Genomic DNA, 17073 nt, shown 5'->3' with positions numbered 1-17073 from the left:
TTTCTGTGTTTCATCGTCAATAAGAAGGTCAGAGGGATACAGTAAACCTGAAGTGAAGCATCGGAATCTGTAACTAGAGTCACAGGATTGGTTCAAAACATATACAGTAAGAAGAGTCAGTTTTCTTGTAGTTTAGTCGGCATTGTGCCTTTTCAAATTAATCCCGATGCAATTTCTGTGTTTCGTCGCCAAAAAGAAGGTCCACGGGATACAGTAAACCAGAAGTGTAGCATCTGAATCTAAAACCGGTCTCACAGGAAAGGTTCATAACATAGACAGTAAGAAAAGCCAGTCTTTATGTATCTGAGTCGGCGTTGTGCCTTTTGTATATAATTCCGATGCAATTTCTGTGTTTCATCGTCAATAAGGAGGTCAGAGGTATACAGTAAACCTGAAGTGAAGCATCGGAATCTAAAACTAGTGTCACAGGAATGGTTTAAAACATAGACAGTGGGAAGGGTCAGTGTTCTTGTACTTAAGTCGCCATTGTGCCTTTTGTATTTAATTCCGATGCAATTTCTGTGTTTCATCGTCAATAAGTAGGTCCAAGGGATACAGTAAACCTGAAGTGAAGCATCAGAATCTATAAATAGTGTCACAGGAATGGTTCAAACCATAGACAGTAAGAAGAGTCAGTCTTCTTGTACTTAGGTCGGCATTGTGCCTTTTGTCTTTAATTAAGATGCAATTTCTGTGTTTCATCGTCAATAAGAAGGTCAGAGGGATATAGTAAACCTGAATTGAAGTATCGTAAACTATAACTAGTGTCACAGGAATGGTTCAAACCGTAGACAGTAAGAAGAGTCAGTCTTCTTGTACTTAAGTCGGCATTGTGCCTTTTGTATATGGTTCCGATGCAATTTCTGTGTTTCATCGTCTATAAGAAGGTCAGAGGGATACAGTAAACCTGAAGTGAAGCATCGGAATCTATAACTAGTGTCACAGGAATGGTTCAAAACATGGACAGTAACAGGAGCCAGTCTTCTTGTACTTGAGTCGGCATTGTGCCTTTTGTATGTAATTCCGATGCACTTTCTGTGTTTCATCGTCAATAAGAAGGTGAGAGGGATTCAGTAAACCTGAAGTGAAGCATCGGTATCTATAACTAGTGTCACATGAATGGTTCAAAACATAGACAGAAGGAAAAGTCAGTCTTCTTGTACTTTAGTCGGCATTGTGCCTTTTGTATATAATTCCGATGCAATTTCTGTGTTTCATCGTCAATAAGAAGGTCAGAGGGATACAGTAAACCTGAAGTGAAGCATCGGAATCGAAGACTAGTGTCACAGGAATGGTTCAAAACATAGACAGTAAGAAGAGTCAGTTTTCTTGTACTTAAGTCGGCATTGTGTCTTTTCTATTTAATTCGATGCAATTTCTGTGTTTCATTGTCAATAAGAAGGTCAGAGGGATACAGTAAACCTGAAGTGAAGCTTCGGAATCTAAGACTAGTGTCACAGGAATGGTTCAAATCATAGACAGTAGGAAGAGTCAGTCTTCTTGTACTTTAGTAGGCATTGTGCCTTTTGTAATAAATTCCGATGCAATTTCTGTGTTTCATCGTCAATATGAAGGTCAGAGGGATACAGTAAAACCGAAGTGAAGCATCGGAAACTATAAATAGTGTCACAGGAATGGTTCAAAACATAGACAGTAAGAAGAGTTAGTCTTCTTGTACTAAAGTCGGCATTGTGCCTTTTGTATTTAACTCCGATGGAATATCTGTGCTTCATCATCAATAAGAAGGTCAGCTGGATACAGTATACCTGAAGTGCAGCATCTGAATCTGTAACTAGTGTCACAGGAATGGTTCAAACCATAGACAGGAAGAAGAGTCAGTCTTCTTGTACTTAAGTCGGCATTGTGCCTTTTGTTTTTAATTAAGATGCAATTTCTGTGTTTCATCGTCAATAAGAAGGTCAGAGTGATATAGTAAACCTGAAGTGAAGCATCGGAATCTATAACTAGTGTCACAGGAATGGTTCAAACCGTAGACAGTAAGAAGAGTCAGTCTTCTTGTACTGAAGTCGGCATTGTGCCTTTTGTATATGGTTCCGATGCAATTTCTGTGTTTCATCGTCTATAAGAAGGTCAGAGGGATATGGTAAACCTGAAGTGAAGCATCGGAATCTATAACTAGTGTCACAGCAATGGTTCAAATCATAGACAGTAACAGGAGCCAGTCTTCTTGTACTTGAGTCGGCTTTGTGCCTTTTGTATTTAATTCCGATGCAATTTCTGTGTTTCATCGTCAGTAAGAAGGTCAGAGGGATGCAGTAAACCTGAAGTGAAGTATCGGAATCTATAACTAGTGTCACAGGAATGGTACAAATCATAGACCTTAAGAAGAGTCAGTTTTCTTGTACTTAAGTCGGCATTGTGCCTATTCTATTTAGTTCCGATGCAATTTCTGTGTGTCGGCGTCAATAAGAAGGTCCAAGGGATACGGTAAACCTGAAGTGAAGCATTGGAATCTAAATCCGGTTTCACAGGAAAGGTTCAAAACATAGACAGTAAGAAGAGCCAGTCTTCTTGTATTTGTGTCGGCATTGTGCCTTTTGTATTTAATTCCGATGCAATTTCTGTGTTTCATCGTCAATAGGAAGGTCAGAGGGATACAGTAAACCTGAAGTGAAGCATCGGAATCTATAGCTAGTGTCACAGGAATGGTTCAAACATTGACAGAAAGAAGAGTCAGTCTTCTTGTACTTAAGTCGGCATTGTGCCTTTTGTAATTAATTCCGATGCTATTTCCGTGTTTCATCGTCGATAAGAAGGTCCAAGGGATACAGTAAACCTGAAGTGAAGCATCGGAATCTATAACTAGTGTCACAGGAATTGCTCAAAACAGAGACAGTAAGAAGAGTCAGTCATCTTGTACTTAAGTCGGCATTGTGCCTTTTGTATTTAACACTCTCTGTACCAGGCCTATTTTATGCACCCGTCCCTAGAAACCGGGCAATTTTACCAATATTAAAAAAATTACTGCATCAAATCTACTGTTTGGATTGTGGCAAATTTGGTACCATCTTGAAGCTGCACATTTCTACTTTAATTCTGAGTGAAAGAAACTACTTTACAATGCACAGCTTTAAGGTACAGTTATAGAAATCACTTAGATGTTTTAAGAATTTAGAAAAAGTCATACGAATAAGGGAATACAATTGTGATTTATTTTTAACCAAAATTGTGGCACTACATTACATGTTTCTGATAGTATACAGTATTACATATAAATTTCACACAGAATCATATTGTTTTTTAGTGTGGAAAATTTTAAAGCAAGGTTCCAGGCAGAGTGCAACGCCACACTGTTCACATTCGTATCGTGTCTCTTTGCGAGAAGCCTTGCCACTCTGTTTCTTGCTCCTGGAACTGCACACGTGACACACACGAGCAGCATACTTCTTAGTAGTTGCAGGTATGTGCTGCAAAAAATGTCTCTTTGTTAGCCGACCTACAGTTCCTTCATTTCTTGGAATGAATTCAAGTGTGTCGTCTTCAACAAGCTGAACTGCAAGCACTGTTATAAAGTCTGTTATTGTAATTTTCTTCCTGTGCACTGCATTGTACAGCCAAAATGCATTTGATACTCCCATAAGCAGCAAATGGAAATATAATTTTCGCCACCATTTCACAGTTCTGTGCTGGAACGGATTGTACTGCAGGCGTTGGTCTCCAATATCCACTCCAATTTTATTGAGGTTGTAATCAAGTACCTGAAGTGGTTTCAATACTACAGACCCATTTCTCTTAGTATGCGTACCAAATGTTGCTTGATGCCTTGTAGACAATGTATACACATCTCTCTTATCTTTCCACTTCATTGCCAATACATTATCTTTACGCCGAAAAGACATTTCGCCCTTTTTCAGCTTAGCAGATACTAAATCTTTAGGCAATCCTTTCCTGGATTTGTTCACAGTACCAACAGCTCCAGTGCCTTTCTCTGCCAGTTGCTGAAATAGCTCTGGACTGGAATAAAATCGATCTAAATACACAGTGTGGCCTTTGTTCAGCAAGCTGCTGTCAGACAACAATCGCAAAATAACCGCAGACGAAGAATTGTCAACAATATGCTTACCAGCATAAACTTCAAAATTTACAACATAGCCACTACTGGCTTCAGCAACAGCATATACTTTCAGTCCATACTTATGAGGCTTATTTTGCATGTAAACACGGAAACTCACACGACCTCGAAATGGGCAAATTCCTTCATCAATTGTCACTTTTTCTGAGGGACGATATGCCTGGATACATCGCTCCTTCAAATTATTATAATATGGCAAAACTTTGTAAAGTGGATGAAATCCATCTTCGCCTGGTTTTTTCTGATTTGAATTGTCAACAAGATGCAAGCATGACAGTATCTGAGTGAAACGCAAACGGCTCATGACATGGGGACAAAAGTTACAACTAAGAACAGGATTAGTGCTCCAATGGTCCGCAATTTTTGGCTTTTTCGAAACACACATGTGGAAAATAATACCCAAGAAACGCCTCATCTCACTTATAGTCACTGGCTTCCACGAACTCAAAACTGAATGGGGCTTCAGATTATTTCCTCTTCTTTTCTTCTGTATTGTCTGTGATGCATACAAATTTGTCTGTCTCTTGAGTTCATTTACGTCACTGTCAGTAAGGAACACTTTACTGCAATCCAGTACAGAACTCGACTCATCAATATCCACTAGTATCTGCCTGGGTGTCGTGTTGACAGGCAGAGGTCGGTAGGTGTCAACTGCAGTCCACTCACTGTCTTTCGGATACGGCACAGCTGCTGGATTTGAAGCAACACCTTCAACATCATTCTCGTCTTCATCTGAAGACAAACTGTCATCAATCTCGTCTTCTAAAAAGAATATCACATTATGTGTAACTACATACATCGTTTACACATGTTCAACAGATATGTGCGTACTGCACAATTACGTGGAAAATTCGGAAATACGTACCTTCAAACACACCATTGCATTCAGAATCGTCTGAATCACTCTCTACATTATCCAGAGTGTCGCTATGATTGATCAAATCCGCAATTTCTGCGTCTGATAAACCGCGCCGAAACATGATGACAAACAACTGAATGATATACAGACTGAGAACGCAAAGATAAGTTTTAACATGAATTACAGCGCTGCCGTGACATCTATGGACGCATTTTGTTAATAAACATCTGAAAAACGTATAGCGCTGGCCAAACCCGTAGAAATAACGTTGCAGTGTTTTGAATGAAATTAAATGTAGCGGCCCGTAAATTTTACGGGCTTGGTGATTTTCGCGCGATCCCAGGCCCGTAAATTTTACGGGCTTGGCGCTTAGAGTGTTAATGCCAATGCAAATTCTGTGTTTCATCGTCAATAAGAACGTCCAAAGGATACAGTAAACCTGAAGTGAAGTTTCGGAATCTATAACTAGTGTCACAGGAATGGTTCAAACCATAGACAGTAAGAAGAGTCAGTCTTCTTGTACTTAAGTCGGCATTGTGCCTTTTGAATTTAATTCCGATGCAATTTCTGTGTTTCATCGTCAATAAGAGTGTCAGAGGGATACAGTAAACCTGAAGTGAAGCATCGGAATCTATAACTAGTGGCACAGGAATGGTTCAAAACATAGATATTTGGAAGAGTCAGTCTTCTTGTACTTAAGTCGGCATTGTGCCCATTATATTTCATTCCGATTCAATTTCTGTGTTTCGTCGTCAATAAGAAGGTCCAAGGGATACAGTAAACCTGAAGTGAAGCATCGGAATCTAAAACCGGTCTCACAGGAAAGGTTCAAAACATAGAGAGTAAGAAGAGCCAGTCATCTTGTATTTGAATCGGCATTGTGCCTTTTGTATTTAATTCAGATGCAATTTCTGTGTTTCATTGTCAATAAGAAGGTCACAGGGATACAGTAAACCTGAAGTGAAGCATCGGAATCTATAACTAGTGTCACTGGAATGGTTAAAACATAGACAGTAGGAAGAGTCAGTCTTCTTGTACTTAAGTCGGTATTGTGCATTTTGTATTTAATTCCGATGCAATATCTGTGTTTCATCGTTAATATGAACGTCCAAGGGATACAGTAAACATATAGTGAAGCATCAGCATCTAAAACTGGTCTCACAGGAAATTTTCACAACATAGTCAGTAACATGAGTCAGTATTCTTGTACTTAAGTCGGCATTGTACCTATTGTATTTAATTCCGATGCAATTACTGTGTTTCATCGTCAATAAGGTCAGAGGGATACAGAATTTTTGAAGTGAAGCATCGGAACCTGTAACTAGTGTTACAGGAATGGTTAAAAACATAGACTGTAAGAAGAGTCAGTCTTCTTGTACTTAAGTCGGCATTGTGCATTTTGTATTTAATTCCGCTGCAATTTCTGTGTTTCATTGTCAATATGAAGGTTAAAGGGATTCAATAAACCTGAAGTGATGCATCGGAATCTATAACTAGTGACACAGGAATGGTTCAAAACATAGACAGTAAGAAGAGTCAGTCTTCTTGTACTTAAGACGGCATTGTGCCTTTTGTATTTTATTCCGACGCAATTTCTGTGTTTCATCGTCAATTAGAAGGTCCAACGGATACAGTAAACACATAGTGAAGCATCGGAATCTAAAACTGGTCTCACAGGAAATGTTCGCAACATAGTCAGAAAGAAGAGTCAGTCTTCTCGTACCTAAGTCGGCATTGTGCCTTTTCTATTTAATTCCGAAGCAATTTCTGTGTTTCATCGTCAATAAGATGGTCAGAGGGATACAGTAAACCTGAAGTGAAGCATCGGAATCTATAACTAGTGTCACAGGAATGGTTCAAAACATAGACAATAGGAAGAATCAGTCTTCTTGTCCTTCAGTCGGCATTGTGCCTTTTGTATTTAATTCCGATGCAATATCTGTGTTTCGTCGTCAATAAGAAGGTCCAACGGATGCAGTAAACCTGATGTGAAGCATCGGAATCTATAACTAGTGTCACAGGAATGGTTCAAAACATAGACAGTAAGAAGAGTCAGTCCTCTTGTCCTTCAGTCGGCATTGTGCCTTTTGTATTTAATTCTGATGCAATTTCTGTGTTTCGTCGTCAATAAGAATGTCCAACGGATGCAGTAAACCTCAAGTGAAGCATCGGAATCTAAGACTAGTGTCACAGGAATGGTTCAAATCATAGACAGTAGGAAGAGTCAGTCTTCTTGAACTTAAGTCGGCATTGTGCCTTTTGTATTTAATTCCGATGCAATTTCTGTGTTTCATCGTCAATAAGAAGGTCAGAGGGATACGGTAAAACTGAAGTGAAGCATCGGAATCTATAACTAGTGTCACAGGAATGGTTCTAAAAATAGACTGTAAGAAGGGTCAGTCTTCTTGTACCTAAGTCGGCATTGTGCATTTTGTATATAATTCCGATGCAATTTCTGTGTTTCATCGTCAATAAGAAGGTCAGCTGGATACAGTAAACCTGAAGTGAAGCATCGGAATCTATAACTAGTGTCACAGGAATGGTCCACAACATAGACAATAAGAAGAGTCAGTATTCTTGTACTTATGTCGGCATTGTGCTTTTGTATTTAATGAAGATGCCATTTCTGTGTTTCATCGTCAATAAGGAGGTCAGAGGGATACAGTAAACCTGAAGTGAAGCATCGGAATCTAAAACTATTGTCACAGGACTGGTTCAAAACATTGGCAGTAGGAAGAGTCAGTCTTCTTGAACTTCAGTCGGCATTGTGCTTTTGTATTTAATTAAGATGCAATTTCTGTGTTTCATCGACAATAAGGAGGTTAGAGGGGTACAGTAAACCCGAAGTGAAGCATCGGAATCTAAAACTAGTGTCACAGGAATGGTTCAAAACATAGACAGTAGGAGGAGTCAGTCTTCCTGTACTTCAGTCGGCATTGTGCCTTTTGTATATAATTCCCTGTAATTTCTGTGTTTCATCGTCAATAAGAAGGTCAGCTGGATACAGTAAACCTAAAGTGAAGCATCGGAATCTATAACTAGTGTCACAGAAATCGTTCAAAACATAGGCAGTAAGAAGAGCCAGTCTTCTTGTATTTGTGTCGGCATTGTGCCTTTTGTATTTAATTCCGAAGCAATTTCTGTTTTTCATCGTCAATAGGAAGGTCAGAGGGATACAGTAAACCTGAAGTGAAGCATCGGAATCTATAACTAGTGTCATAGGAATGGTTCAAAACATTGACAGAAAGAAGAGTCAGTCTTCTTGTACTTAAGTCGGCATTGTGCCTTTTGAATTTAATCCGATGCAATTTCTGTGTTTCATCGTCAATAAGAAGGTCAGAGGGATACAGAAAAACTGAAGTGAAGCATCGGAAACTGTTACTAGTGTCACAGGATTGTTTCAAAACATAGACAGTAAGAAGAGTCAGTCTTATTGTACTGAAGTCGGCATTGTGCCTTTTGTATTTAACTCCGATGGAATTTCTGTGCTTCATCATCAATAAGAAGGTCAGCTGGATACAGTATACCTGAAGTGCAGCATATGAATCTATAACTAGTGTCACAGGAATGGTTCAAACCATAGACAGTAAGAAGAGTAAGTCTTCTTGTACTTAAGTCGGCATTGTGCCTTTTGTATTTAATTCCAATGCAACTTCTGTGTTTCATCGTCAATAAGAAGGTGAGAGAGATACAGTAAACCTGAAGTTAAGCATCGGAATCTATAACTAGTGTCACAGGTATGGGTCAAACCGTAGACAGTAAGAAGAGTCAGTCTTCTTGTACTTAAGTCGGCACTGTGCCTTTTGTATATAGTTCCGATGCAATTTCTGTGTTTCTTCGTCTATAAGAAGGTCAGAGGGATATAGTAAACCTGAAGTGAAGCATCGGAATCTATAACTAGTGTCACAGGAATGGTTCAAAGCATAGACAGTAAGAGGAGCCAGTCATCTTGTACTTGAGTCGGCATTGTGCCTTTTGTGTTTAATTCCGATGCAATTTCTGTGTTTCATCGTCAATAAGAAGGCCAGAGGGATTCAGTAAACCTGAAGTGAAGCATCGGAATCTATAACTAGTGTCACAGGAATGGTTCAAAGCAAAGAGAGTAGGAAGAGTCAGTCTTCTTGTACTTAAGTCGGCATTGTGCCTTTTGTATTTAATTCCGATGCAATTTCTGTGTTTCATCGTCAATAAGAAGGTTAGAGGGATACAGTAAACCTAATGTGAAGCATCGGAATCTATAACTAGGGTCACAGGAATGGTTCAAAATATAGACTGTAAGAAGAGTCCGTTTTCTTGTACTTAAGTCGGCATGTGCCTTTTGTATTTAATCCCGATGCAATTTCTATGTTTCATCGTCAATAAGAAGGTCAGAGGGATACAGTAAACCTGAAGTGAAGCATCGGAATCTATAACCAGTGTCACAGGTATGGTTCAAAACATAGACCGTAAGAAGAGTCAGTTTTCTTGTACTTAAGTCGGCATTGTCCCTTTTGTATTTTATTCCGATGCAATTTCTGTGTTTCATCGTCAATAAGAAGGTCAGAGGGATACAGTAAACCTGAAGTGAAGCAACGGAATCTATAACTAGAGTCACAGGAATGGTTCAAAACATATATATAAAGAAGAGTCAGTTTTCTTGTAGTTTAGTCGCCATTGTGCCTTTTCAAATTAATCCCGATGCAATTTCTGAGTTTCGTCGTCAATAAGAAGGTCCTCGGGATACAGTAAACCAGAATTGTAGCATCTGAATCTAAAACCGGTCTCACAGGAAAGGTTCATAACATAGACCGTAAGAAAAGCCAGTCTTTATGTATTTGAGTCGGCGTTGTGCCTTTTGTATATAATTCCGATGCAATTTCTGTGTTTCATCGTCAATCAGAAGGTCAGCGGGATTCAGTAAACCAGAAGTGAAGAATAGGAATCTATAACTAGTGTCACAGGAATGGTTCAAAACATAGACAGAAAGAAGAGTCAGTATTTTTGTACTTAGGTCGAGATTGTGCTTTGTATTTAATTAAGATGCAATTTCTGTGTTTCATCGTCAATAAGGAGGTCAGAGGGATACAGTAAACCTGCAGTGAAGCTTCGGAATCTAAAACTAGTGTCACAGGAATGGTTTAAAACATAGACAGTGGGAAGGGTCAGTGTTCTTGTACTTAAGTCGGCATTGTGCCTTTTGTATTTAATTCCGATGCAATTTCTGTGTTTCATCGTCAATAAGTAGGTCCAAGGGATACAGTAAACCTGAAGTGAAGCATCAGAATCTATAAATAGTGTCACAGGAGTGGTTCAAACCATAGACAGTAAGAAGAGTCAGTCTTCTTGTTCTTAAGTCGGCATTGTGCCTTTTGTATATAATTCCGTTGCAATTTCTGTGTTTCATCGTCAATAAGAAGGTCAGAGGGATACAGTAAACCTGAATTGAAGTATCCGAATCTATAACTAGTGTCATAGGAATGGTTCAAACCGTAGACAGTAAGAAGAGTCAGTCTTCTTGTACTTAAGTCGGCATTCTGCCTTTTGTATATGGTTCCGATGCAATTTCTGTGTTTCATCGTCTATAAGAAGGTCAGAGGGATACAGTAAACGTGAAGTGAAGCATCGGAATCTATAACTAGTGTCACAGGAATGGCTTAAAACATGGACAGTAACAGGAGCCAGTCTTCTTGTACTTGAGTCGGCAGTGTGCCTTTTGTATGTCATTCCGATGCACTTTCTGTGTTTCATCGTCAATAAGAAGGTGAGAGGAATTCAGTAAACCTGAAGTGAAGCATCGGAATCTATAACTAGTGTCACATGAATCGTTCAAAACACAGACAGAAGGAAAAGTCAGTCTTCTTGTACTTAAGTCGGCATTGTGCCTTTTGTATATAATTCCGATGCAATTTCTGTGTTTCATCGTCAATAAGAAGGTCAGAGGGATACAGTAAACCTGAAGTGAAGCATCGTAATCTATAACTAGTGTCACAGGAATGGTTCAAAACATAGACAGTAAGAAGAGTCAGTTTTCTTGTTTTTAAGTCGGCATTGTGTCTTTTCTATTTAATTCCGATGCAATTTCTGTGTTTCATCGTCAATAAGAAGGTCAGAGGGATACAGAAAACCTGAAGTGAAGCATCGGAATCTAAGACTAGTGTCACAGGAATGGTTCAAAACATAGACCGTAGGAAGAGTAAGTCTTCTTGTACTTTAGTCGGCATTGTGCCTTTTGTAATTAATTCCGATGCAATTTCTGTGTTTCATCGTCAATATGAAGGTCAGAGGGATACAGTAAAACTGAAGTGAAGCATCGGAATCTATAAATAGTGTCACAGGAATGGTTCAAAACATAGACAGTAAAAAGAGTTAGTCTTCTTGTACTGAAGTCGGCATTGTGCCTTTTGTATTTAACTCTGATGGTATTTCTGTGCTTCATCATCAATAAGAAGGTCAGCTGGATACAGTTTACCTGAAGTGCAGCATCTGAATCTGTAACTAGTGTCACAGGAATGGTTCAAACCATAGACAGTACGAAGAGTCAGTCTTCTTGTACTTAAGTCGGCATTGTGCCATTTGTATTTAATTAAGATGCAATTTCTGTGTTTCATCCTCAATAAGAAGGTCAGAGTGATATAGTAAACCTGAAGTGAAGCATCGGAATCTATAACTAGTGTCACAGGAATGTTTCAAACCGTAGACAGTAAGAAGAGTCAGTCTTCTTGTACTGAAGTCGGCATTGTGCCTTTTGTATATGGTTCCGATACAATTTCTGTGTTTCATCGTCAGTGCGAAGGTCAGAGGGATGCAGTAAACCTGAAGTGAAGTATCGGAATCTATAACTAGTGTCACAGGAATGGTACAAATCATAGACCTTAAGAAGAGTCAGTTTTCTTGTACTTATGTCGGCATTGTGCCTATTCTAATTAGTTCCGATGCAATTTCTGTGTGTCGGCGTCAATAAGAAGGTCCAAGGGATACGGTAAACCTGAAGTTAAGCATCGGAATCTAAATCCGGTTTCAGAAGGAAAGGTTCAAAACATAGACAGTAAGAAGGGCCAGTCTTCTTGTACTTCAGTCGGCATTGTGCCTTTTGTATTTAATTCCGATGCAATATTTGTGTTTTATCGTCAATAAGAAGGTTAGAGGGATACAGTAAACCTGAAGTGAAGCATCGGAATCTAAAACCGGGCTCACAGCTAAGGTTCAAAACATAGACAGTAAGAAGAGCCAGTCTTCTTGTACTTGAGTCGGCATTGTGTCTTTTGTATTTAATTCCGATGCAATTTCTGTGTTTCATCGTCTATAAGAAGGTCAGAGGGATACAGTAAACCTGAAGTGAAGCATCGGAATCTATAACTAGTGTCACAGGAATGGTTCAAAACATGGACAGTAACAGGAGCCAGTCTTCTTGTACTTGAGTCGGCATTGTGCCTTTTGTATGTAATTCCGATGCACTTTCTGTGTTTCATCGTCAATAAGAAGGTGAGAGGGATTCAGTAAACCTGAAGTGAAGCATCGGAATCTATAACTAGTGTCACATGAATGGTTCAAAACATAGACAGAAGGAAAAGTCAGTCTTCTTGTACTTAAGTCGGCATTGTGCCTTTTGTATTTAATTCCGATGCAATTTCTGTGTTTCATCGTCAATAAGAAGGTCAGAGGGATACAGTAAACCTGAAGTGAAGCATCGGAATCTATAACTAGTGTCACAGGAATGGTTCAAAACATAGACAGTAAGATGAGTCAGTTTTCTTGTACTGAAGTCGGCATTGTGTCTTTTCTATTTAATTCCGATGCAATTTCTGTGTTTCATCGTCAATATGAAGTTCAGAGGGATACAGTAAACCGGAAGTGAAGCATCGGATTCTAAGACTAGTGTCACAGGAATGGTTCAAAACATAGACAGTAGGAAGAGTCAGTCTTCTTGTACTTTAGTCAGCATTGTGCCTTTTGTAATTAATTCCGATGCAATTTCTGTGTTTCATCGTCAATATGAAGGTCAGAGGGATACAGTAAAACTGAAGTGAAGCATCGGAAACTATATATAGTGTCACAGGAATGGTTCACAACATAGACAGTAAGAAGAGTTAGTCTTCTTGTACTAAAGTCGGCATTGTGCCTATTGTATTTAACTCCGATGGAATTTCTGTGGTTCATTATCAATAAGAAGGTCAGCTGGATACAGTATACCTGAAGTGCAGCATCTGAATCTGTAACTAGTGTCTCAGGAATGGTTCAAACCATAGACAGTAAGAAGAGTCAGTCTTCTTGTACTTAAGTCTGCATTGTGCCTTTTGTATTTAATTAAGATGCAATTTCTGTATTTCATCGTCAATAAGAAGGTCAGAGTGATTTAGTAAACCTCAAGTGAAGCATCGGAATCTATAACTAGTGTCACAGGAATGGTTCAAACCGTAGACAGTAAGAAGAGTCAGTCTTCTTGTACTGAAGTCGGCATTGTGCCTTTTGTATATGGTTAAGATGCAATTTCTGTGTTTCATCGTCTATAAGAAGGTCAGAGGGATATAGTAAACCTGAAGTGAAGCATCGGAATCTATAACTAGTGTCACAGGAATGGTTCAAATCATAGACACTAACAGGAGCCAGTCTTCTTTTACTTGAGTCGGCATTGTGCCTTTTGTATTTAATTCCGATGCAATTTCTGTGTTTCATCGTCAGTAAGAAGGTCAGAGGGATGCAGTAAACCTGAAGTGAAGTATCGGAAACTGTAACTAGTGTCACAGGAATGGTACAAATCATAGACCTTAAAAAGAGTCAGTTTTCTTGTACTTAAGTCGGCATTGTGCCTATTCTATTTAGTTCCGATGCAATTTCTGTGTGTCGGCGTCAATAAGAAGGTCCAAGGGATACGGTAAACCTGAAGTGAAGCATCGGAATCTAAATCCGGTTTCACAGGAAAGGTTCAAAACATAGACAGTAAGAAGAGCCAGTCTTCTTGTACTTGAGTCGGCATTGTGCCTTTTGTATTTAATTCCGATGCAATTTTTGTGTTTTATCGTCAATAAGAAGGTTAGAGGGTTACAGTAAACCTGAAGTGAAGCATCGGAATATAAAACCGGGCTCACAGCTAAGGTTCAAAACATAGACAGTAAGAAGAGCCAGTCTTCTTGTACTTGAGTCGGCAATGTGTCTTTTGTATTTAATTCCGATGCTATTTCTGTGTTTCATCGTCAATAAGAAGGTCACAGGGATACAGTAAACCTGAAGTGAAGCATCGGAATCTATAACTAGAGTCACAGGAATGGTTCAAAATATATACAGTAAGAAGAGTCAGTTTTCTTGTACTTTAGTCGGCATTGTGCCTATTCAATTTAATCCCGATGCAATTTCTGTGTTTCGTCGTCAATAAGAAGGTCCACGGGATACAGTAAACCTGAAGTGAAGCATCTGAATCTAAAACCGGTCTCACAGGAAAGGTTCATAGCATAGACAGTAAGAGAAGCCAGTCTTCTTGTATTTGAGTCGGCGTTGTGCCTTTTGTATATAATTCAGATGCAATTTCTGTGTTTCATCGTCAATCAGAAGGTCAGCGGGATTCAGTAAACCAGAAGTGAAGAGTAGGAATCTATAACTAGTGTCCCAGGAATGGTTCAAAACATAGACAGTAAGAAGAGTCAGTATTCTTGTACTTTAGTCGGCATTGTGCTTTTGTATTTAATTAAGATGCAATTTCTGTGTTTCATCGTCAATAAGGAGGTCAGAGGGATACAGTAAACCTGAAGTGAAGCATCGGAATCTAAAACTAGTGTCACAGGAATGGTTCAAAACATAGACAGTAGGAAGAGTCAGTCTTCTTGTACTTTAGTCGGTATTGTGCCTGTTGTAATTAATTCCGATGCAATTTCTGTGTTTCATCGTCAATATGAAGGTCAGAGGGATACAGTAAAACTGAAGTGAAGCATCGGAAACTGTAAATAGTGCCACAGGAATGGTTCAAAACATAGACAGTAAGAAGAGTTAGCCTTCTTGTACTAAAGTCGGCATTGTGCCGTTTGTATTTAACTCCGATGGAATTTCTGTGCTTCATCATCAACAAGAAGGTCAGCTGGATACAGTATACCTGAAGTGCAGCATCTGAATCTGTAACTAGTGTTACAGGAATGGTTCGAACCATAGACAGTAAGAAGAGTCAGTCTTCTTGTAGTTAAGTCGGCATTGTGCCTTTTGTATTTAATTAAGATGCAATTTCTGTGTTTCATCGTCAATAAGAAGCTCAGAGGGATTCAGTAAACCTGAAGTGAAGCATCGGAATCTATAACTAGTGTCACAGGAATGGTTCAAAACATAGACAGTAGGAAGAGTCTGTCTTCTTGTCCTTAAGTCGGCATTGTGCCTTTTGTATTTAATTCCGATGCAATTTCTGTGTTTCATCGTCAATAAGAAGGTCAGATGGATACAGTAAACCTAATGTGAAGCATCGGAATCTATAACAAGTGTCACAGGAATGGTTCAAAACATAGACAGTAAGAAGAGTCAGTTTTCTTGTTCTCAAGTCGGCATTGTGCCTTTTGTATTTAATTCCGATGCAATTTCTGTGTTTCTTCGTCAATAAGAAGGTAAGAGGGATACAGTAAACCTAATGTGAAGCATCGGAATCTATAATTAGTGTCACAGGAATGGTTCAAACATAGACAGTAAGAAGAGTCAGTTTTCTTGTACTTAAGTCGGCATTGTGCCTTTTGTATTTAATTCCGATGCAATTTCTGTGTTTCATCGTCAATAAGAAGGTCAGAGCGATGCAGTAAACCTGAAGTGAAACATCGGAATCTATAACTAGTGTCACAGGAATGGTACAAATCATAGACATTAAGAAGAGTCAGATTTGTTGTACTTAAGTCGGCATTGTGCCTATTCTATTTAGTTCCGATACAATTTCTGTGTGTCGGCGTCAATAAGAAGGTCCAAGGGATACGGTAAACCTGAAGTGAAGCATCGGAATCTAAAACCGGGCTCACAGGAAAGATTCAAAACATAGACAGTAACAAGAGCCAGTCTTCTTGTACTTGAGTCGGCATTGTGCCTTTTGTATTTCATTCCGATGCAATTTCTGTGTTTCATCGTCAATAAGAAGGTCAGAGGGATACAGTAAACCTGAAGTGAAGCATCGGAATCTATAACTAGTGTCACAGGAACGGTTCAAAACATAGACAGTAAGAAGAGTCAGTTTTCTAGCACTTAAGTCGGCATTGTGCCTATTCTATTTAATTCCGATGCAATTACTGTGTTTCGTCGTCAATAGGATTGTCCAAGAAATACGGTAAACCAGAAGTGAAGCATCGGAATCTAAAACCGGGCTCACAGGAGAGGTTCAAAACATAGACAGAAAGAAGAGCCAGTCTTCTTGTACATAAGTCGGCATTGTGCCTTTTGTATTTAATTCCGATGCAATTTCTGTGTTTCATCGTCAATAAGAAGGTGAGAGGGATACAGTAAGCCTGAAGTGAAGCATCGGAATCTATAATTAGTGTCACAGGAATGGTCCTTAACATAGACAGTAAGAAGTGACAGGTTTCTTGTACTTAAGTCGACATTGTGCCTTTTGTATTCATTTCCGATGCAATGTCTGCGTTTCGTCGTCTATAAGAAGGTCCACGGGATACAGTAAACCGGAAGTGAAGCATCGGAATCTAAAACTGGTCTCACAGGAAAGGTTCAAAACATAGACAGTAAGAAAAGCCGGTTTTCTTGTACTTAAGTCGGTATTGTGCATTTGTATATAATTCAGATGCAATTTCTGTGTTTCATCGTCAATAAGAAGGTCCAAGGGATACAGTAAACCTAAAGTGAAGCATCGGAATCTATAACTAGTGTCATAGGAATGGTTTAAAACATTGACAGTAAGAAGAGTCAGTTTTCTTGTACTTAATTTGGCATTGTGCCTTTTGCATTTAATTCCGATGCCATTTCTGTGTTTCATCGTCAATAAGAAGGTCAGAGGGATTTAGTAAACCTGAAGTGAAGAATCGGAATCTATAACTAGTGTCACAGGAATGGTTCAAAACATAGACAGTAAGAAGAGTCAGCCTTCTTGTACTTAAGTCGGCATTGAGCCTTTTGTATTCAATTCCGATGCAATTTCTGTGTTTCGTCGTCAATAAGATGGTCCACCGGATACAGTAAA

General features: G+C 39.1%; 1 protein-coding gene across 1 annotated transcript; it reads right to left on the bottom strand.

Moving 5' to 3' along the window:
* Positions 1 to 3239: 3239 nt before the first annotated feature.
* Positions 3240 to 5073, bottom strand: LOC126458636 (piggyBac transposable element-derived protein 4-like). The gene is made up of 2 exons (XM_050095804.1): positions 4959 to 5073; positions 3240 to 4855 (listed from the first exon to the last, which is right to left on the bottom strand). Exons 1-2 carry the CDS (start codon positions 5071 to 5073, stop codon positions 3240 to 3242), a joined length of 1731 nt encoding a protein of 576 aa, XP_049951761.1.
* Between the last annotated feature and the right edge of the window lie 12000 nt (positions 5074 to 17073).

This window comes from Schistocerca serialis, chromosome 2, assembly GCF_023864345.2.
Source record: "Schistocerca serialis cubense isolate TAMUIC-IGC-003099 chromosome 2, iqSchSeri2.2, whole genome shotgun sequence".
Lineage (NCBI taxonomy): Eukaryota > Metazoa > Arthropoda > Insecta > Orthoptera > Acrididae > Schistocerca > Schistocerca serialis.
Note: the sequence above shows the minus strand (reverse complement) of the source record. Positions and strands in the feature narration are given on the sequence as shown.